General features: G+C 61.2%; 1 protein-coding gene and 1 long non-coding RNA gene across 2 annotated transcripts; one reads left to right on the top strand and one right to left on the bottom strand.

Moving 5' to 3' along the window:
* The first annotated feature begins 5,720 nt into the window (after positions 1 to 5,720).
* MKNK2 (MAPK interacting serine/threonine kinase 2) lies at positions 5,721 to 15,993 on the top strand. The gene is made up of 14 exons (XM_040537930.1): positions 5,721 to 5,814; positions 5,915 to 6,094; positions 7,681 to 7,762; positions 7,912 to 8,013; positions 8,162 to 8,259; positions 9,060 to 9,139; positions 9,559 to 9,632; positions 9,726 to 9,830; positions 10,163 to 10,218; positions 10,309 to 10,404; positions 11,715 to 11,909; positions 11,999 to 12,163; positions 12,274 to 12,317; positions 12,810 to 15,993. Exons 2-14 carry the CDS (start codon positions 6,047 to 6,049, stop codon positions 13,069 to 13,071), a joined length of 1,407 nt encoding a protein of 468 aa, XP_040393864.1. The 5' UTR covers positions 5,721 to 5,814; positions 5,915 to 6,046; the 3' UTR covers positions 13,072 to 15,993.
* A 2,369-nt stretch (positions 15,994 to 18,362) lies between these two features.
* LOC121060275 lies at positions 18,363 to 21,710 on the bottom strand. Its single transcript, XR_005814766.1, has 2 exons — positions 20,096 to 21,710; positions 18,363 to 19,738 (listed from the first exon to the last, which is right to left on the bottom strand). It is a non-coding gene; the product is annotated as an uncharacterized LOC121060275 (long non-coding RNA).
* Positions 21,711 to 21,826: the final 116 nt, after the last annotated feature.

Raw genomic sequence — 21,826 nt, 5'->3', positions numbered from 1 at the left:
GGTTTGATTCCTCCTGCTGCATCCCGGCTGCTCCGAGCCCTGCTCGTTTGCGGGGCCAAGTGTGTGGGTGCCACAGCTGCCCCAGGAGGCTGCGGGGTCCTGCTGTGTCTGTGCAGTGTCACCGTATGCCGGGGCAGTCTGTTCAGGCTGGGGGCTCTCGCTTCCAGCGGTGTGGGCGCTGTGCTCGTCCCCTCCGGGCTGGGTGCCGCTAGAGGGGGCAGCGGGGCCGTGGCCGGACCCAGCGTGGGGCTGAGCCCCCCCCGGTGCCCGCACCCAAGCGAGGCCCCGTCCCGCAGCCAAGTGGCACAAACCCACCGGGAGCCCCCGGCGCTGGTGGCTGGGGCCATCGATGCCGCTGCAGCCGAGCCCGTCCTCGTCGGCGTGCAGCGGCGCAGGATGTTGCCCAGACAAGTCAGCAGAGCCGCCGCAGCCTGCGCAGCCCTTTCTCAGCTGCTGCCTCCGCCTTTTCCCCTGCTTTCATCTCGCCTTGCGGGGGCCTCGTGTTTACCCCTTCGTGTGCGGGAGCTGCCCCAGTGCAAACGGGTTGGGCCTGCAGGCACGGGGGCTGCAGGTGCCCAGGGCTGAGCTCAGTAATTTGACCTTGGTGGCTCAGTAATTTTATCACTTGTCTCCCTGGTGCTGGTGGGGTGCAGGCAGAGGAGTTGGGAATGCTTTGAGAGCCCAGAGAAGAGCACATTCGCAGCTCTCCCCCGTGGCGGGGTTGGGCTTCGTGGGTTGAGTGGGGCTGACCCTTCCCATAAACACGGACGGCGGCAGCAACCCCTGAGCTGGAGCAGGCACGGCTGCCTGGCCCTGGGCTGCTCTGCCAAGCACAGCCCGGCCGCAGTGCAGAGGGGTCTGTGGTAGCCGTATGTTCGAAGGGAAATAGTTTACATCCCTGGCTCGGCATGGGATCGCCCCCTGGTCTGGAAGAAGTGATCATGGCACGTCCTGGGAGCCTGTGCCCCTGCTGCGCCCTCTCCGTCCTGGGCCAGAACTCCTCTGGTCCCCACAGCAGCTTAGCAGTGCAGTAGGGCCTCCTTTCCAGCTCCTCTCCAGTTTTAACCAAATCAGCCCCTGGTTTCCAAAGCTGGGGACAAGAGGCAGGGATTGCACGAGCCCTCAGAAACCAGTTCCCGGGGAGCAGGGTCTGGGGATCTCTCAAATGCGTCTGAACCCATGGTCAGGGGACACCCACAGGGTCTGGGCAAACCCCAGGTGGGTGCTGGAGGCCATGTCCCCGCTGGATGAGGACAGGGAAACATTCCTGGCCACCGCTGCCTCCCCAAGCAGCAGCTCCACAGAGGGAAGGCGCTGCAGGGTGTGATGCCAGGCTCCAAAACGCTTTGGCCCCTCTCTGGGAGCAGCTGCTGGCGACGCGGCAAAGCCCAAGGGGAGGCACGGCACCTGCCAGGCCTTGGCTGAAACGCAGCGGGGTATTTGCTGCTGCTCCGTGGTGCTTTAGCTGCACTGGGAGCATTGCCACGGCAGAGCTGCAAGGCAAGCACGTCGCTGACCCCCACCCCAAGCAGATCACGGAGGTTGCTGCATACCCAGGACGGCGGTGTGGGGCACCCCTGCAGAGAGGCCAAGGGACTCCTTTCCCATCCCCGGAGCTGTTGCCTCTGCCCGCTGTTTATCCCCCTTTGCGCCTTCGGGGTTGGGGAAGCTGAGGCATGGTGTTGTGCCCCCCCCCCTGCTTCTGGTTTTGGGTTCCGGGTCTCCCTGGAGGGGTGACAGGCTCCTGGGCCAGGGGGATGGCTCATGCAGAGCTGCTCCTGCGGGTTTCTCCCTTTCCCAGTGACTTTAGAAGATTTTGAGGGGTAAGAAAACCCCGAGGCTGCCCAGAGCCTGGCTGTGCCCTGCAAGGTGCGATGCCCCTGACCCCCCCAGTATCATTCCCTCCGTTGCCTCCTGCACTGCGCTGCCTCGCCTGCACCCGGCCTCTTCAGTCCCCGCAGAGGTTGGGGATTAACCACGGCCCAGCTGGGATCGCTCGTCTTCCACAGGATGCTCGTGCCAAACCCAGCCCAGCAGTCACCACCTCCGTGTCCCGCGAGTTTTGACCAGCTCAACGTGATGGAGCTGGGGACGCTGCCGCATGGGAACGCTCCCTACAGGCTGACATCCCTGCTCAAAGGCCTTTTTGGGGTGAAGCCTCTCTGGTGAGTATTTGTGCCTTCCCTCGGGGTGGTGTTGCCTGGCTGTGGGTTACGGCTTCTCCTCAACCCCATGGCACCTCTTCCAGCTGGAGAAACTGAGGCACGGCCACCCTTCCTCGTCCCCTCCCCACGTCCCAGTGCCAGCCCCGAGCCAGGCCTGTGAGGGGTCTTCAGGAAGGAGAACCTCTGCCATAGCTGGGGAGTCCCTGGCTGTGGGGTCCCTGCGTGGGGGGCAGCCCCGAAACATGGGTGCAAAGCAGGAGTCGGGAAGCCCAACGCGGGGTTTGTCCCTGGACAGCTGAAGCAGCCAGGAAATGTCTTGGCTGTGGCTGTACCTGTGCGTGTGTGCTGGGTACATGCACGTGTCCCCATCCCCTTCCCTGCCTGCCCCACAGCAGAACCAGCAACGGCAGAGTCAAACCTCCAGATTTCTGCCCGGCAGGAAATTCCTTTTTTTTTTTTTGCAAGATTTTTCATTTTGAAACGGAGCCAAGGCTCGAAATCCTGCTTTCAGGGGAGGAAATCTGGACTAACCTCCTTGTGCCAGGGAAAAATACGCGGGGAAAATGGATTTGTCTTCCAACCCAGAGCAATGGGATGCGGGGAGGAGGAAGCCCCACAAGGAGCAGGGTTCCCGGTGCTTCTGTCCACGCTGGGACCCGGCAGCAGCGTGCGGCCCCAGTGGAGCTGGTGGGGCCCCGTGGGCTGGGGTGGCCGCGGCGTCCCTCCCCTGTGACTCACGCTCTCTTCGCTCCTCTCTCCAACAATAGCCGGTTTCCGGCACGGCCCCGCTCGCTTTCCTGTTTTGCCTCGGCCGATCGCAGAGCACGGCTCTGCCGCCTGCGTGCGCCCGGTCCCCAGCAGCACCAAGCCCTGTCCGAGGCCTCCAATGCGTCAAAATTTGGGTTTTCTCCACTGCAGCATTTACACGTGTGTGAGTGTGCATGTACATGTGTTGGTGTGCGCATGAGCCCTTGGGTGGCTGTGCAGCTCACAGGGATGCACCTGCAGAGGCCGCACCTGTGTGTGTGCACATATGTGCCAGCTGCACACGCGTGTGTGTGTGCAAGCACCCAGGCGGGGCGATGATCTGCCCACCTCCTGCATTGCCCTTGCACACGCATGCCCGTGCTTTTGCACATGCCAGCCTGCCGTGCACGTGCATCTCCCTTGGGTGACAGCACCAAAGCCGCAGCAGGGAGCACCCCTGATCCTGCTCGGCCCCCCCTGGCCCCCCGTGCCCATGGGTGCTGCTTGCTCCCTGCCCCTGCAGCCCAGCCCCGATGCTCTCGCCATGCCTGGCTGCAAACCTCGCCCACGGCTGGAGGAAGCAGCCCCTTGCGCTCCGCTGCTTCTTTCCACCCCAGCTCCAGTTTGAAAGGGCACCGGCGTTGCCCCCACCCCTCCTGCTGGACCCCCGGGAGCGCTGCAGCCGTGGGAGCAGGGGTGCAGGGATGCCCCCAGGCCAAAGCCCCAAATCGCTCTAGGCCCCAGAGGGGGTGATGGGTTGGGGCCTTTGGTGGGTCAGGTAGAATCCAGGAGACAGCGCACTGAGAGCGTGCAGCAAGCACGCAGCAGGCACGCAGTGACCGTGCAGTGAGCCCGGGAACATGCAGGGAGTGAACAGTGAGCATGCAGTGCGTGTGGCAAGCGTGGAGGGTGTGTGCACTGAGCGTGCAGTGAGCGTGCAGTGACTGCAGCGTGCAGTCAGTGTGCAGACATGTAGTGAGTGTGCAGTGAGTGTGCAGTGAGTGTGTGGCAAGCACAGTGTGCACCAAGCATCCAGGAAGCAGAGGTCATGCAAAGGCCACGTGACAAGCACACAGAGCATGCACCAAAACATGCACAGAGCATGCACCAAACACGCACAGAGCACGCAAAGAGCATGCAATGAATATGCAGCAAGTACACGCTAAGCACACAGTGCACATGCAGCACACACAGTGTGCACGCAGCACACAGCACACATGCAGTGCACATGCAGAACACGCAGCACACGCAGCGCACACGCACTGCTCCAGCCCCCCATGACAATGGGTCCCCATGGGCTGGGCGAGCTCCCGGGCATCCCCAGGTGTCCTCGCCGCACCAGGCACCCGCGGGTGGCCCTGCTGGGGCTGCAGATGCCGGTGCTGCCACCCTGTCATTACCAGCCGGGTGACCTACATGGCGGCGTGCGCAATTTGGGAGGCATGTGGCTCCTCTGCCTGCACCGGAGCCGCCCGACGGGTGCCAGCAGCCAGCGCACCCCGTGGCTCCATCCCCCGTCCCTTCTGCAAGCCTCGGAGGGCAAAACCCCACAAATCCCCTATATCCCCCCGAGCCCTGCCCGCCCCCCACACCAGCTTGGGTTAATTGGGGACCCCTCGTTAGCAGGGCAGTGGTCTGAGGTCCGGGGTGTCTGCTTCACCCCATCTGATTTGCTGGAGGGTGGGACGTGGGAAGGGCAGCCCAGGCCTGCCAAAACCAGGGAATTTTGCTGATTTGCAGGGTCTGGGCCCACGGCAGGGCGGTGGGGGCCCCATGACCCCACCGCGGTGGCCCCGAGCCAGGCCAGCACTGGTGGCACTGGGGGCTGCAGCAAAACATCCCCAATGGGACGAGGGGGAGAAGGAGGAAGGAAGCGGGGTGGGGGGCGAGCGTGACGGCGGGGGGCTGCGGGGCTGGGGGGGCAGCAGCACGGGGCCGGGGGGGGCCCCTTGGGTGCGCAATGGCGGCGGTGGCGGGCGTGCAGCCAATGCGCGGCGCGGCCGGTGAAGTCATGCACCGCGGTGCCGCAGCCATTGGGCCCTGCGCTGCTGCTCGGCGCAACGAGCGCGTCTGTTCTCAGCTCGGGCTGGCGTCACGCAGCGGGGGGGGGGGCACACATGCAAGGGGGGGGCCACACATGCAAGGGGGGGGGCACACACATACGCAGGGACACCCACGCAGCCCCGGCCTCCCGTAGTGCCACCGAGTGTGGAGTTGGGAGGTCCCCGCTCACGAGCCCCCCGTCCCACACCATTGAGGGGCCTCGGTGGTCTGTGGGGACCGGGGGCGGCCGTGACCCTGTGCCTGTTCCCCCCCCCCCCCCATGCAGGCCTGGTGCTGAGCACGGCCCCGCTTGTGGCACGAGTTGGGGGGCCCCTGGGGGGGAGGGGGCACCCATGTCCCTGGGGGTCTCCCGTGGCAGTGCCCCCATCCTGGGCTGCAGGAGGGGGGGTTCCTGCCCCTGTGGGGGTGTCCCTGCACCTGGGGAGGGGTCCCTGCACCTGGGGGGGGGGTCTCTGCACCTGGGAGGGGTCCCTGCAGCTGGGGGGGTCCCTGTCCCTGGGGGCGCAGCGCAGGGTACCCGGGGGGGGGGCTCAGTCCCCGTGCCCAGGAGGGGGGGGTGCCGGCGGGGTGCCCCTGGTGCAGCAGGGGGTGCCCTGGGGGGGCTGTTTTGCTCCGCGGGTGCAGGGCGGGGGCGTCCCGGCGGGGGGGGGGGGGCCGGGGCGGGGGGGGCGGGGCCGGGGGGGGTGGGGCGGTCCGGGGCCGGGGCTATAAAAGCGGCGGGGGCGGCGACGCCGCGTCCCCCCCCCCCCGGCGGCGGCGCGGAGAGGAGCGGAGCGGGCGGCGGTGCGGGCTGCGCTACCACCACCACCAGCAGCGGCGGCTCTGCGGGGCCGCGCCGGTGAGCGGGGGGGGGCTGCGGGGCCGGGGGTGGGGGGGGCGCAAGGGGGGGGCTGAGACCCTTCTGACCCCCCCCCCCTTTTGGCCTCCTTTCCCCGCAGGTCTCAGCCACCCCCCAAGCTCCTCTCCAGCTCTGCCCGTCCTCCCCCTTCCCGCCCCCCCCCCCCCGTTTTTATTCGCCCCCTCGTTTTGTACCAGCAACGCCGCCCCCCGCCGCCCCCCCCCGCAGCAAGATGGTGCAGAAGAAGTCGGAAATCCAGGGGTTCCACCGCTCCTTCAAGGTAACATGGGGGGGCCGGGCTGCGATGCTGGGGCCGGGGCGGGCAGGGCCGGATCCTGCTCGCTGCGGTGCCCTGTGCTACACCCCGTCACCTGCCGGGGGGCCGAGCCGCCCCCATGCTGCCCCAAAAAGCACCTGGAGGAAGGCAGAAGCTCCGGTCCCACCGCCACCCCATAAGCCGCAGAGGGACGGATCCTGCCCTGCTGTGGTGCTGGGGCGCAGCTCAGCTCCTGGGGTGGGCGTGGGGTGGGCGTCCCCGCTCCCCTCGGTGCCCCAAAGCCCCGTGGGGGTGTCAAGCTGCGGCATGGGGCCGCGACACCCCGGGCACACAGGTGGGAGCGCGGCACCCACCAGGCCCTGCGGCGGGACCTGTCGTGCAAGAGTCTTGCAAGAGGGCCGGATCCTGGCAGCACGGAGTGCACGTCCCTGCTTGCACCGCTGCGGCCGGGCACTGTCCTACCCCCGCATCCGTCCTGGCCGTATCCCTGTGTCCATCCTGGCCGCTGTCAAGGTCGGGGTGCGCGGGAGGGGACGGATCCTGCGGCCACCCCGCTGCTCTCAATGCTGCCTCTTGTCTCGGCGCGGGGCCGGGGCTGCATGGGATCTTTGTTTAGTTTGGCTGCGAGCGCTTCGAGGGATGCCGGGAGATCATCTGCAACCTGCCCGGGTTATTTTAGCTGACACCTAATCCTGCTTTTAAGGCTTTTGGCTGGGTTTTCGCTCACCCCCCCCTCGGTGGCCGGGGCCGCGGGGGGGACAGCTCGGCCGTGCGATAGAGCTGGTGCGCGGCGGTCGCTCCCCATCCCCCAGACCTTTGTGTGCCGAGGCTGCGGCAGCCGGCACGGGTGGCCTCATCCTGCCCACGGTGCCGCTTGGCAAGGCTGGGGGGACACACACAGAGGCCCTGATGCTGAGGCCGTGGATGCACGGCACGGGGGGTGCTGGCAGCCCAGGGCGATGCTTCGTTTTGCAGATTTGGATTTTCAATGTGGGGGTACACATGGCCCCCCATGGAGGACACCCCAGGAGCCAGCAGGCTGCTACTGGCCATTTCTGGCAGTGTGGCCACGTTTCCCGTGGGGCTGGCACCAGGGCGGGTTTGGGAGCCGGGCGCTGTCTGCCCCCCTCCACCCGAGCAGGTTTCGTAACCCCACCAAGGCCGCTGCCTTTTCACCTCGCCATCCAGGTGCCACCCTGCTGTCACTGTGCCAGCGGGGAGCAGGGGTCCTGATGTCCCCGCTGGGTGCTGTGATAGGTTTGGGGTCGTGGAGGCAGCCTCTCCCCTGCCCTGCATCAGGGTTTGGGCTTGGGGGTCAGCCGTGGTCTGGTCCTGTGCCATGGGTCACAGGTGCCTGTGGGTATGATGCTGGCTGCCCCGGATTTGGGGCTGGTGTGGTGCACGTGGCCCCAGCACCATCCCCATTGGGAGCCATGGTCCGACCCTTCTTCCCCTCCTGCTCCTCCCTTGGGCAGCAGCAGTGTGCTGGGGTCCTGTGGGAATGGGTGAGCAGCGTGGGTGCTGAGGCCAGGAGCGTGTCGGAGGCCACATCTGTACCGGGACCTCGCTCATGTTCCTGTCGCCCGCAGGGACAAAACCCCTTCGACCTGGAGTTCGACCAGTCCAACCACCTGGAGCCCGTCTTCAACTTCGAGTGTCCGTCCCGTCCTGGTGAGCAGTGCATGGCTGTGTCCCGGGACGTCCTGTCCCATCCTTGCCTTGGGACGTCGTCCCCTCACCTCACCCCGAAGGCTTTGGGATGGGCCAGGTGACAGGGCTGTCCCTGCGGGACTGATGCGGGTGGCTTTGCCCTGGTGCAGACATGCCTTCAAGTCAACCCATCGACATCCCCGATGCCAAGAAAAGGAACAAGAAGAAGAAGCGCTGCAGAGCCACCGACAGCTTCTCCGGCAGGTTCGAAGGTGAGCGGAGTGCTCAGGCAGGGTCGGGTCCCTCCTGCTGTTCCCAGGGCTGGGGACAGGCCCGGGAGAAGGGACAGCAACAATGTCCCACGAGGTCTGAGGACTCTGTCCTCCCTGCTGGAGGCTGAGGTGACCTCTCCCCTGCCAGATGTTTACCAGCTGCAGGAGGAGGTGCTCGGGGAAGGGGCCCATGCCAGAGTCCAGTCCTGTGTCAACCTCATCACCAACAAGGAGTACGCAGTGAAGGTAACGCGTGGCTGCGTGCCCGGCTCTGCCTGTGCCTCAGTTTCCCTTCCCACCTCATGTCCCCTGCTGTCCCAGCTCCTGCCACCACCCAGCCCTGTGACCATGGTCCCATCCCTTAGCTGCGCTCCTCTCCCTGTTAAATTAGGGCGGCCACGTCTCGCAGGGCGGGCGGGGGATTAAATTAACGCTTGCAATGCGGCCCGCGACGCGCAGTGAGGAGGGGCACGGTGCTGCAAGGGTGGCGAGCTCCAGGCCCGTGTGTGTCCTCCCCACGGGACTGCGGGCATGGGGGCTGAGGAGGAGGCCCTGCAGTGGGACTCTGGAGGCTGTGGCGTCGGGGGGAGCGCGTTTTGGGGGAGCAGCAGCTGCTGCAGTTTGCAGCCCCAAGCCAAGGGGCAGCCCCGTGGCCAAAAAGTGCTGTCGGTTTTTGAGGGTTAGAGCCAAAATGCAGCAGGAACTTGGCTGGCCCCATGTAATTGTGCACTGGGGAAACTGAGGCAGCGCGGAGGGTGTGTGGTGGCGGGACCCCTGCATGGCTGGTGGCAGGGACGTGAGCCCTCATCTGCCTGCACCAGGGCTGGCGGCGGTGCAGGGCCCTTGGCTGCAGCCCTGTGGGAGGGAGCGACTTGGCAGCGCTGCGGGAACGGCCTGTTCTGCTGCCTTAACCCCTTCGGGCACCCCCAGCCTCCGTTAGCCCGGCCTCATGCCCCCCAGCCCCTGTCCTGGGGATCCCCCTGAGCCCCCTGCCCTGTCCAGGGGGGCCCTCACTGAGCCCCCCCCACCCCCCCTCTGCATTTCAGATCATCGAGAAGCGCCTGGGCCACATCCGCAGCAGGGTCTTCCGGGAGGTGGAGATGCTCTACCAGTGCCAGGGACACAGGTACTGTGGGGCCAGCCTCAGGCCTCCGCTGGCCTCCCCTCCCTCCCTCCCTCCAGCCTCCCTTCGGCCTCGCCCCGAGCATCTCAAGGCGATGAAAAACGTTTCACCATGGCAACGGGGGGCCAGGTTGGACCCGTGCCGAGGGGCGTGCGGCTGGGAGAGGTCTGCGAGCAATTAGGGCTGAGCGGGGTGCCCAAAATCCCCCCCCCCCCCCACAATCCCAAGTCCCCAGAATGTGTCTGAGGGGTCCCTGGCTGTTTGGATTCAATCACTTGCGATGCAATTCCCTGCTGGCGCCTGTCCTTCGTGGCCCCCCCGGGGGGAATGATGCTGGCAGTGGGTTGGTGGGCTCGTAGTGGCGGGGGGGACCCCAATTTTTTGGGGGGTGGCACTGTGAGCCGATCCTGCTGTCCCTGCAGGAACGTCCTGGAGCTGATCGAGTTCTTTGAGGAGGAGGAGAGGTTTTACCTGGTGTTTGAGAAAATGAGAGGAGGTGAGCACAGCGCTGGGGGCTCCCTGAGGGGCACGGGGATGGTGGCACGAAGCCGACCCCCCTGAGCCCTTGCTCCGCTCTCGCCCACTGCAGGCTCCATCCTGACCCACATCCATCGGAGGCGCCACTTCAATGAGCTGGAGGCCAGCGTGGTGGTGCGGGATATCGCCAGCGCCCTTCACTTTCTGCACAACAAAGGTGAGCTCAGGGCTGCAGCCCTTGCCCTTGTGGGGTTGGGGAGGGTACAGGCACCCCCCCCCCCCCCATGTCCCCCTGCCCTGGGGACGCCCCGGCACGGGGTCAGGCCCAGCTCCATCACGAGGTGTTTGGTGGTGCCGAACCTGTTCCTCCAGTCAGGCTGACTCAAGGCCAGCAGCAATTTCTGCCCTTCCCCATGACACAGGCGGCGATTTGGGGTGGGGAGGGATGGGGGGGGGGGCTCCCTGTGGTTGCACCCAAGTCCCTCCCCACAGTGGGATCGGGGTGATTTTGGCCCCTCGTTGACTCCATTTTGTCTCCTCTCCCCCTAGGAATAGCACACAGGGATTTAAAACCCGAAAACATTCTGTGTGAGAGCCCCGACCAGGTGAGCAGGGAGCAGCCAGCTGGGGCTTATGGCTGGGGGGGGGTGTCTCATCCCCTTCCCCAGGGGTCACCAGCTGCCTGCCCCCCCCAGGTGTCCCCGGTGAAGATCTGCGACTTCGACTTGGGGAGCGGCATCAAGCTGAACGGCGACTGCTCCCCCATCTCCACCCCCGAGCTGCTCACCCCGGTAAGGCCACGAGCCTGCACCCCTGGGTGCCCCGAGCCCTCCCATGCCCTCTACCCCTCCCCTTGCCCCCACGTTATGGGGCCGGGGCTGCTCTCAGCACCTGTTGCGCTCAGCCACCCCCTTTGTTTTCTGGTGGGGTTGCGGGGAGCGGCGTTACCCCGACACCGCACCGAACGCGGGGAGCGTGATCTGGGGGAGTAACCGCGGCCTCAACCCCCCTGCTCCTCGCCGGGCTGATGCTGGCAGGCGAGGCCGGGCTTGCGTAATGCATTCACAAGGGGGGGGGCCCTGCACGGTGCGGGGGGGCTGGCATGCAGCCCGGGCTGCCGCGAGCCTTAGCAACAGCCAGCCCTGGCGGAGGCGGCCGCGGAGGCTGGCGGGGAGGGGTGGAGGCTGGGGGGAGGCCACTGTGATATCCTCCCCCGCCCCGTCTCAGTCTTATACTGGGGGCTCCCTGCTGCGGGAGGCTGCTTGGGTGCAATGGGGGCACCCTAAAAAGCTTTGGGGGGTGTGGGGGGGTGTTATGAGGACACTCCCCCCCCCCCCCCCTCCAAAGCTGGTGTCCACCCTGGGGTGAGGGAAGCCCTGCTGCCCTTATCGCAGCAGCGAGGCCCCACGCAGGGCGTCACCGGTGTTTTTTTGGCACCGCTGTTTTATTGGCACGGGGCAGAGCCCAGCTGATGCAATGCAGCAGCAGTGTGTGTGCATGGGGGGTTGGGGGGGGCACAAAGCACCTAAATGCTTCCCTCACCCCCCCCCCCCCCCAGCCCCTCTCACTCCTGCCTTATCCCTCTTCCCAGGGCAGCACCCAAATTTCCTGGGTGTCACCAGTTGCCTGTTCTCAGCCCTGGGGGGCTGCGGGTGTGGCTGCCCCCGGACCCGGCAGGGTTAAGGCTGCGCAGCGTGCCGGAGGGAGGGCGGCGCGTGTTTTTCTGCTGCGGCATCAGCTGCTGGCGCGGCCGGGGCGATTATCTGCTGCCTGCAGCTTTTCTCTGCCCTCGTCACAAGGCCGGCACGGTCACGTGCGCTGGAAAGCCCCAGAGTCCCGGGGAGGGGATGGCAAAAAGGGCTGCGGGGCCTCGGAGGCGTCCCCGCTGGCATCAGCTGTTAACTCCTGCCACGGCGGCGAAGGAGGAGCGGGATTGTTCTCAGAGACTGGGGTGCTGGGAGGGGGCTGTGTCCCTTGGGGCTTGTGTTTTGGGGTGACCCTTCGGTGACAAACTGCCCCATGAGGGAGGGGCAGTTCTGCAGCATCCCCCACGCGGGGGATTTGGTGACCTGATTTGGGGACCCTATGCTTACCCCCACAGTGCGGCTCAGCCGAGTACATGGCCCCGGAGGTGGTGGAAGCCTTCAACGAGGAGGCGTCCATCTACGACAAGCGCTGTGACCTGTGGAGCCTGGGCGTCATCCTGTACATCATGCTCAGCGGGTACCCCCCCTTCGTGGGCCACTGTGGCTCTGACTGCGGCTGGGACCGCGGCGAGGCCTGCCACACCTGCCAGGTGCGCCCAAAATCCCCCAAACCCACTCCACAGCCCCCCCCCCACCTTGTCTGGGTGTTTTTTCCTTTATTTCTGCCCTCCTCCCCCAGAACATGCTGTTTGAGAGCATTCAGGAAGGCAAGTACGAGTTTCCTGACAAGGACTGGGCGCACATCTCCTTTGGAGCCAAAGACCTCATTTCCAAGCTGCTGGTGAGGGATGCGAAGAAGCGGCTCAGCGCGGCCCAGGTCCTGGAGCACCCTTGGGTGCAGGGGGTGAGTGCTGCCTGCTTCCCTCCCCACACACACCTCAATGCAGCACCCCCCAAAAGCTGGGGGGGGGGGCTGCAGGATGCCCAGCTCTGAGCAGCTCCATCTCATTGCAGTGCGCCCCGGATAACACCCTGCCAACCCCCATCATCCTGCAGAGGTGAGCGGGGGTGTGCGTGTGCCGGGGGGGCCTGGAATCACAGAACTATGATTTGGGTTGGAAGGGACCTTGAAGCCCACCCTGTCCCACCCCTGCTATGGGCACGACCCCACCAGCCCAGGCTGCCCCCAGCCCCATCCAGCCTGGCCCTGGGCACTGCCAGGGATGGGGCACCCACAGCTCCTTGGGGCAGCCTCAGCCAGGGCCTCACCGCCCTCGGGGGAAGAATTTCTTCCTAATATTGGATCTAAATCAATTTTTAATTTAAAACCAATGCCCATAGAATCGTAGGCTCCTGGCTCATGCTGCTTTGTGAGGGGTTCTGCCACAGCTCTTGTGCCCTGGGCAGTGGTCACAGTGTGTGATTTGGGTTTGAGCCATGTTTCTGGCACTGTCCAGCCTGGTGCCATGTTGCATGTGGGGTGAAAGACCCCCAAAACATGGGCTCAGCCCCCTCCGCCTGCACCCCTAAACCTCTGCTCTCCCCCTTAGGAACAGCAGTGCCAAAGAGCTCACCTCCTTTGCTGCTGAGGCCATCGCTGTCAACCGCCAGCTGACCCAGCGTGATGAGGACGAGGAGGAGGAGGAGGAGGCACGACCCATCATCATCAAAGCTACCTCATGGGCCATGCAGCTCTCGCCCCCCTCTGAGTCCAAGCTGGCCAAGCGGCGGCAGAAGAGCAGCCTGGCCAAGGCAGTGGCTGCGGGGCAGCACCTGGTGGCCCCGCTGGTCCTGGTGGCTGACCAGGCTTGAGCCCCGTGCCATTCCCCCTCGTCCATGCCCTTCCCAGACTCTCCTCTTCTTCTCTCCCCACCCCTCCCAGCCCTCCTCCCCAAAAACCAACACTGTTTCTAGCTGGTGACAAGATCAGGACTCGTCCTGTTGGCTGGTTTCCAAGGTTTTGCTGATCTTGTAGGGCTGGGGCTGGGAGGGTTTGTTTAAGATCTTCTTTCTTTTTTTTTTAAAGGTATTAAATCAAGTGTGAGGTTGCTTCACCCAGGGCACACTCAAGGACATCTGACAGACACATGGACTTTTGTTTCTTGACTCTTGGTTTCTCCCCTGACATTTTCCCCACCCCCCCCACCCCCCTGCCCCAACACCAAAGGACTCTTTTTATCCACGGCTGCTTTGACGATTTCAGCTCATTTCATACTGTGAACAAAAGCCCCTCGGTCGTGTTTCCAACAACAGTAGCAGCACTTTAACCTCAGCTCCCTCTGGAGCTGCAGGTTACCCCTGATGTTGGGGAGGGGGCACGCGGGGGGGCCCCCATCCTTTCCTGGCTGCGCTTTCGGGGACACGCTGGCATCGTGCAGGGAACTGCGGTGGCCAGAGGGGATGGTGCTGGTGTGGGAGCAGCATCCCATCCTGTCCCGCTGCCTGAAACCCCAGCTTGCAAACCTACCCCCTCCCCCCCCCCCCCCCCGGCAGCCAGCTTCCAGAATAAGCTATTCACTCACTTTATCCTTTTAATTTTTAATTGTTATTGTTGGTTTTAAACTGCTAGCTGTGCTTCTCTACAGGGCACAGAGAAATGTCTTCCTTTCCACCCTCGCTCCGGCAAGCGGCTCCCGGGGGTAAGGTCAGAGCATGGGGAGATGCTCGGGGTGGCCCCAGTGTGGTGCTCCTGCACTGGGGGGGTTTGTGCACCCCTGATTTCAGAGCAGCTGGAAAACCAAAGGAAAACAACCCTTTGGGAATAACGGGGTGCTCCATGGATACAAACAGGAACCCCCCTTACGTAGGGACCTGCTGCAGGGCGGCACGACCCAGCCTGGCTTCGGGGCTGGCCCTGAGGCTGCGGTGGCAGAAGGGGGTGCCCTGGGGGTGGCAGCAGCACCCAAGGGTCCCCGCGGGGTTCCGGGGCTGGAGGGTTTGGGATCAGGGTGACAATGGTGCAGGGTCTGCAGGGCAGCTGGGGAGAACTGGCTGCGTGCAGTGGTGGTCACAGTGCGCGTCTGTGCCTCCCACGGACCCTGCTGTGGGAAGGCAGGGGTGCAGGCAGGGGGAGGACTGGGAGATGCTGGATCGAAAAGCCCACACGTGGGGTCAGAGCCAGCTCCTGCAGCTAGCGGCTGTCCCCGTGTCCTCCCCCCCCATCCATTCCCCTCTGAGCACGGGAAGGGAGGGTGCCCCATTTGTTTGCAGTCTCCCCTGTCTAACTCAATGCTTGGAGCTTCATATTGTCATAAAAAAGCAACCTTGACCCATCATGTGCACAGTGAAGGTTGTGGGAGCTCGCTTTGAGCCACGGAAGAGATTTTCCCGGGTCTTTAGCTGAAGACAGTCGCTGTCTCCAGGGGTGAGGGGGAAGTTACCCTTTTTGTTTTAAGACTGCTGACAGCAATACTATGCAATACGTGTTGTTTTTTGTTTCAGGGAGGTGTGTGTGAGTTATCTTGGGAGACAATGATCGAGGTGGCGGTGGTGTTTTGGGCAGGGACCGGCTTTTCTCGCCCACCCCAGCCCTTCTGCTGAATAGCATCAGCGGGCTGGGGACAGCAGCCCACCCCCCTCCCCAAAACCACCGTGCCCCCCGATCCGCCCTCTCCCTTGGGTGCCCGGTCCCGCTGCTCAGGTGGGAACCCCTCCGGAGAGGCCTCCTTTAAAGGAAAAAAAAAATTCCATCTTGATTGTACATTACTTTTTATAGCTTATTTTGTTTTATCAGTTGTAGATAATTCCTTGTTGTCTTATATTAAGAAATACTTGAATGATGTACAGTACGCGATGCCTTGAGCTGGTATTGTGAAAGCTATTGTTAATGCTGCATGCCGCAGCCTTTTTTTTTTTTAAAAAAAAATCGTGGGATGGGGATGTTGGGGGATGGCTCTGAAATTTTTGTCCCCCCGTGCTTTTGTTGGCAAACAGCATTTCCCCTTCTTCCCACATGCAAGACCTATATTTTTATGTACATGCACTCTTCCGAAGGCTCGCCGGCGCGTTTTGGCTCGGGGTTTGGTTTGGTGGCGTGGTTGCGGCGCGTGGCAGGGTCTCTGTGTCTGTAAGGATGTTCGATGCCTCTAGGCCTGGGGGGTTGCCTCTGGAGCACCTCTGGCCCTGTGGGTGCTTGGTGGCAGCAGCGAGCACCCATGGGTGCTGGGTGCGATGCTTGTGCCAGGCAGATGCTTCCCTGTGCTGTGTTCTGTGCCCAGTTCCCCAAAGCCCTTTGGTCTCCCCCTGCTCGTGCAAAGCCTCCCCCATAGAGCATCTGTCCTGGAAACCAACTTCTTTTTTTTCTTTTTAAAGCTGGAAACTTTAAGCGTTTTGGCTCCCCCTTCTCCCCCCTTTGCCCCCTCCCCTTCAGCCAACTAACTCGACTTAGGACTGGTTAGAAACTTTTACTGTGAAGCTAACTTTTTTTTATCGAAATAGGAGAAACTTTCTCCACTTTACAATTGATGAAGACTGCCAAAGCTGGTTCGACAAGAGTCACGTTAACGCACTGTTGGTTTGTACACAGGCAGCCTCTGCTCGGGGGCTGGCTGGAAAATAAAAATGAAAACAAACAAAAAAAAATTAAAAAGGAAAAAAAAACAAAAAACAAGCACTTTACTGTATGTACCAGGTGAACTGATACAGCTGAATTGAAGTTTTCCTTTATAACAATTGTTGATGCCAGAATTTTGTATTCTGTTTTGTAAGAATTTAATAAAAACGCGTTGAGACCTATCGGAGAGCTGGGTCGCTTCTCCCAGCTCTGTTTTGTGATCGCTGTGTTCCCAAACTGCCCTGCCCTCCTCTGTGGGGTGGTGGGAGGGGGAAACTGGGGCCAGCAGAAAGTGCCTGGTTGGTGTCACCCTCTGGGGGTGCCCTCCCTGGGGCTTGTGGGGACAACCTCAGTGATGCTACTGTCTCTGCAGAGGAATCCATGCTTGCTGCCTGAAAAAGGGCTCAGCTGCTTCCTGCAGTATCTGGATCTGTCCAGGACGGCTGGGCAGTGTGTCCTCTCCCAGGGGTGCTTGGGTGGCACCAGAGCTGAAGCCCCCTGGATGGGGATGAGCAGGGGGTGCCCCATCCCTCCTGCTGAGCTGTGTCTCTGGAGCCATTGCACTGTGACCCTGGGCATTTCTGCAGCATCCAGCCCTCTGCTCTCCTCTTCCCACCTTGTGCATCCTTCTCCCAGCCCCATCACCCTCCTTCCCCTCTTGTGTTGTCTCTCCTGGCCTCAGACTGTCAGCTTTCTTCTCCAGAAACACTCCCTTTTTCCATGGTCTGTCCACCAAGAGGCTGGGTGGATCCCAGGCAGGTGGGGGCAAAGGTTTCTGCTTTGGGTATTAACCTTGGCAAACTGTTCCCCCCACGAGGTCCCCCTTCCTCTCCACCGCCCCCAAAAAGTGCCCTGCGGTTGGACACTGGGGCAAAGCACGTGTGGGGAAGGGCAGCGCTGAAAATAGCCCGGCCCTGAGCTGAAATAACCTGCACTGCTCGGGTGCTGCAGCATCAGCCCAAAATAGTTGCTTGTGCTGAGACAAGGGAGCTGTTAACGTGGCCGCGACGCTTCGCGGTGACAAACATTCTGCAGTGGGAAAGGCGATAGTGTTGGCTGTCCTGGTGGCACCCAGGTGACATGGCAGGGCCTGTGGCCTTGGTGGGATGCAGTGGTTCGTGTCACTGGAAGTGGTGTCGGTGTTTTGTTGGCTCACTGCACTGGAAGTGGTGTCAGTGTTTTTGGGGGATGAAGCATGGCTGTGCTGGTGACGGTGGACAACCCACGCCTTGTCCTGCTTGGACAAAGCCTTTTGTAAAGACCACGGGCTCCTTGGTGGTCACCAGCCCCAGAACCACCCTGAGCGTGCAGAGGGGGAGGAATGAAGGGTTTGCATTGGAAAAAAAAAAAAAAAAAAGAAAAAAAAGAGTAATTTTCCTTTTTCTGCTTTTAAAATGTTTCACAGTACAGGGCAGGGAAGGAAAGAACTCCTGCGTGTTTTGCAGTGGATTACCGCACCTGTCCAGGCAAACAAAACAAACCAATTAGAGGTGGTTTTTTTTTGGTAGAATGTACCATTTTGGTGGTTGGTTTGTGGCCATGCCGTGGGCGTGCAGGTTCTCCCCAACAGCACCCAGTGCACTGGATGCATTGTGAGGCCCTCGGTGGCAGCAGGACGGTGCAGAGCAGCCAAGGCTCCCCGAATGTGGGAGAGCCGCTGCTGCCATGGCCAGAGCACACCACCAGCCTGGTGACACATCTGCTCACCTGGCCAGAGGCTTAAATAAGCACTCATTGCTCAAGCATGGGGTTTAGCAAGTCCCATTTTAGCCCTGCTCTTGCTAACACCCACGCTGTGGCTTGTCTTGCCGTGTGGTCTCCTCTTCAGTGCTCCTGAAAGCCTGTCACAGTCTGACCGAGCTGTTTGGCCAGCCCTCTCTGGCTATGCCAGTCTTTTGCTTGGAATGCTTATTGCAAATATAAGTGGCTTTTTGCCTCTACAATGTACAGACGTGACGGGTGTTCTCTGTCACTGACCTCTGAGTGCTCCAGCCCCAACGATTCCACTACCATGGGCTTTCAGCTGCTTGTAGCTGGCCCCTGCGCGACAGACCCCCTATTTCCAGGTCTGTATTTGGCCAGCCTTCCTCCAGCATCAGCTGCGTTTCACAGATTCCTCCACCAAGAATCACTACCGTGGTTAGCCTTTTTATCGCATTGCGATTACTTCCTAAAAACCTGGTCTAAAATAGTACCGCCTTTTGCTGAGTGCCTGATTTGTGCAGAAATCTGTTGGCTATCAGATCCAGAAATAACGGTGCCTTGCCATTTTTAGGAGCGTTTGTTCTCAGCTTTATTTCTGGGAAGTTAAATTCTCCCAGATGGCACTATTTTCGACTGTGTTTCTTTGTCTAATAACGCTGCTGATCTCTGCTGCTTTGGTGACTAGCAAAAAACCTCACCCCATCCCGCGGTGCCTTCCTGCACCCCTGCCCAGGTGACAGCATCCCGAGCACACCTTTGTGCTGTCCACATGATCCCGTCTTATTTCTGTCATAGCTTTCTTTCCGTTGGCCTGGATTTGAGCCTCAGGCTACCACCACAAAATGAATCATTTTTCATTCATTTAATCACGTGCCAAATACATAAGCTCTAATTAGCTGCGGCACAGCCAGCATGGTGGGCAGGGGACCAGCCAGTGCCACCTGCCCCGGACGAGGCTCCATGCGACCATGAAGTGTCCAACCTTCCAGCTGCGCACAGGGACATGCAGTAGTCTGCAGCTCCCTCTAATGTTTATGGCCTGTACAAGGCAGATGAAACCAGAGCAGGACTGAGTGGGAACCAGCAGGCTTCGCGCAGGCACCATCCAGGCATCTGGACGTTGTGTTTGTGAATTTAAAAAAAAAAAAAAAAAGGCGACACTGAACTGCATGGAAGCAGCTCGGCCATCAAGGGGGGGTGTGAGTCTGTGGCATGCTGAGCAAATGGTGTGAATGCAAAACCGACGCGGTGTTTTTGAAAGCGACTATGTCTGTATGCAATGCTCAGTTATCAGTAATACTAGAAATATTTCACAAGAACAAGCAACGTCCCTCTGAAGTCTCCTACGCGTTCCTGCATGCACAGATTAGATGCCAGAAGGGACAATTACGACGGCCAGCTCTGAACCCCAGCATAGCTGTGGTTAGGGGAGATTCCCCATTTAGTGTAACACAGCTTTAAAAAAAAAAAATGCAGCACAAACCTGCTGGTATGTTATGCAGCAGAAACAGGTATTTGATAATGTGATACAAAACCAGGTCGGAAGCTCTCGGTCCAAACTAGTGATGTAACAATACCGCAGTGATGTGCCACAGCACTGGCCACAGCTATTAATATGGGAGATCCCTCGGCTATACGAGGGTCTCAAAGCTTTGAAGCAATGCAACCAGCATGTCTTTGTGCAGTAACAAAATGGTATGGCAAAGGCACGCAAAACAGAAGGGGAAGACAGCGCACTGCCTTCCCGAGCATGTTGAATCAAGGACCACGCATTTGCTCTCACATGCACATGCACCTCGAGGCGCTGAAGGGTTGCATAAAGGCTCCCAAAGGGAGCACAGGTGTACCCAAAGGCCTCCGTCGGGAGCACTTTTTGATGGGAGAAAGCGTCACCATACATTTTTTTTTTAGGGTCGGGCTTAGTGTTCCAGTTAGGGTTGTTTGGAAAGAGAGAAGGCGCAGAGCCCTGCTGTGTGTGGGGTTGCGTAAAGGCTCCCCAAGGGAGTTCAGGTGTACCAAAGGCTTCTTTTGGGATCACTTTTTGATGGGAGAAACTGGTGACGTACATGTCATAATTAGTGTTAGACCACTAGATTGCTGGACGTGTCCTTACATTGCCTTGAGGGTTCAACAGCAGGCTTCTAGGACACCCTAGAGGCTTCTAGATTTTAGGTAGAGTTCTTATTTTGCCTCTTGGATTCAAGAGGTTGCTCCTAGGGCAGCCTACAGTGCCCTGGGAGGCCTCTAGGGCATCCTAGAGGACACTGGAGGTCACTGAGAAGTTTTACCTGGGAGCTAGAGGGCACTGGGTGGCCCTGGTAGACCTGTGGAGGACCTAGAGTGCAGACGAGGACCACAGGAGGCCTCCCGTGTGCCCAAGAGTGCACTAGGGAGCCCTGTGAGGCCTTCAGAGGATTCTAGATTCCAGGAAGATTTCTTATTTTGCCTCTAGGGTTCAAGAGGAGGCTCACAGTGCATCCTAGAGTGCCCTGGAAGGCCTCTAGGGCATCCTAGACGACACAGGGGGTCACTGGGAGGCTTTCTGGGGGAAGTAGAGGACACTGGGTGGCCCTGGTAGACCTACGGAAGATCTAGAGTGCAGCAGAGGACCACAGGAGGCCTCCATTGTGCTTGAGAGTGCTCCAGAGATCCCTGCGAGGCCTCCAGAGGATTCTAGATTCCAGGAAGAGTCCTTGTTTTGCCTCTAGGATTCAAGAGGTTGCTTCTAGGGCACCCTAGAGTGCCCTGGGAGGCCTCTAGGGCGTCCTAAAGGAAACTGGGGGTCACTGGGAGGCTTTCTGGAGGAGCTAGAGGGCACTGGGTGACCCAGGTAGAACTACCCAGCATCTAGAGTGCAGAGGAGGACCACAGGAGGCCTCCAGTGTGCCCAAGAGTGCACTAGGGAGTCCTGCAAGGCCTCTAGATTCCTGGAAGAGTGCTTATGATGCCTCTAGGGTGCAAGAGGGGGCTCATACAGCACCCAGCCTCACAGTGACCCCCTTCTTCCTCTAGGATGCCTTCCAGGGCATTCTAGGGCATCTTGCGAGCCTGCTGTTGCCCCCTAGTGGGTCAACAGCAGGCCCAGGGCAATTTAGGGTGCCGTATGAGAAACCTCTTGCACCCTAGAGGCAAAATAATACTCTTTCTGGAATATAGTGGCCTCTGAAGGCCTCACAGGGCTCCCTAGTGCACGCCTAAGCACACTGGAGGCCTCCTGTGGTCCTCTGCTGCACTCTAGGTCCTCCGCAGGTCTACCAGGGCCACCCAGTGCCCTCTAGCTCCCCCGGAAATCCTCCCAGTGACCTCCAGTTTCCTCTAGGATGTCCTGGAGGCCTTCCAGGGCACTCTAGAATGCACCGTGAGCCTCCTCTTGAACCCCAGAGGCAAAATAAGTCCTGGTGCCAGCCATCGTGCTTTTGGCCTCTCTGCCTGGCATGGAAAGGCAGCTCTGACCCTGCGGGATCAGGGTTGCCGTGGTGTCATGGCAGTCGCACACCAAGACATGAGGGACCAGGTGGTGGGATCGGTCGCAGAGGAGCTGCTTGTCCAAGCAGGACAATGCCTGCGGTGCTGGGGGAGCAGCCCTGTGTCAGCAGTGGCCCTGTTCCTCCGGGCTGATTATCCTGGGATAGCAGTGTCCTTGGGATGTGGGGAGCCCTCTTAGTAAGAGCATGGAGCCCCAGCTCTCTGTGTACCCCCTCTGTGCAGCCCCTCACTGCACCTGACTTTCCCCGCTCCGTATCCCAAACCCCCCTCTCCCCCAGGGACTCTTCCTTCAGCCCCGTACCCTTCTCCTCCATGGACTGCCCCCTTGTGGGGCTGCCCCCATTCCTCATCCCCTGGTGGAGACCGCCCAGCCCTTCATACACCCAGAATGCCCCCCCGGGGGATCACACCTCTCAGAACTGTCCCCCTCACTCCAGAACTGTCCCCCACATCCCTCAGAACTGCCCCCTCAGAACCGCTCCCTCACTCCAGAACCACCCCCTGGCCCTTCAGTATTGCCCCCTCACTCCAGAACTGCCCCCTGGCCCCTCAGAACTGCCCCCTCAGAGTTGCCCCCTACCCCCTCAGAATTGCCCCCTCACTCCAGATCCGCCTCCTGACCCCTCAGAACCGCCCCTCACTCCAGACCCCCCTCGCCCCCTCAGAATTGCCCCCCTCGCTCCAGAACTGCCCCCCACGTTCCTCAGCACTGCCCCCTCGACCCAGGACTGCCCCCTACCCCCTCAGACCTGCCCCTCCTGCCCGCTCAGACCTACCCTCCCACCCCTCAGCGCCAGCCCCCTCCCGGGCCTGCCCGCCGGGGCC

This window comes from Cygnus olor, chromosome 26 (assembly GCF_009769625.2).
Source record: "Cygnus olor isolate bCygOlo1 chromosome 26, bCygOlo1.pri.v2, whole genome shotgun sequence".
Lineage (NCBI taxonomy): Eukaryota > Metazoa > Chordata > Aves > Anseriformes > Anatidae > Cygnus > Cygnus olor.
The sequence above is the reverse complement of the archived record's forward strand: the minus strand, read 5'-3'. Positions and strand labels throughout refer to the sequence as shown.

Coding starts and splice junctions, on each gene's coding strand:
- MKNK2 (XM_040537930.1), top strand. CDS start 6,047: ATGGTGCAGAAGAAGTCGGAAATCCAGGGGTTCCACCGCTCCTTCAAG. Junction 6,095..7,680: donor GGTTCCACCGCTCCTTCAAG/GTAACATGGGGG, acceptor TGTCGCCCGCAG/GGACAAAACCCCTTCGACCT. Junction 10,219..10,308: donor TGTGTGAGAGCCCCGACCAG/GTGAGCAGGGAG, acceptor TGCCCCCCCCAG/GTGTCCCCGGTGAAGATCTG.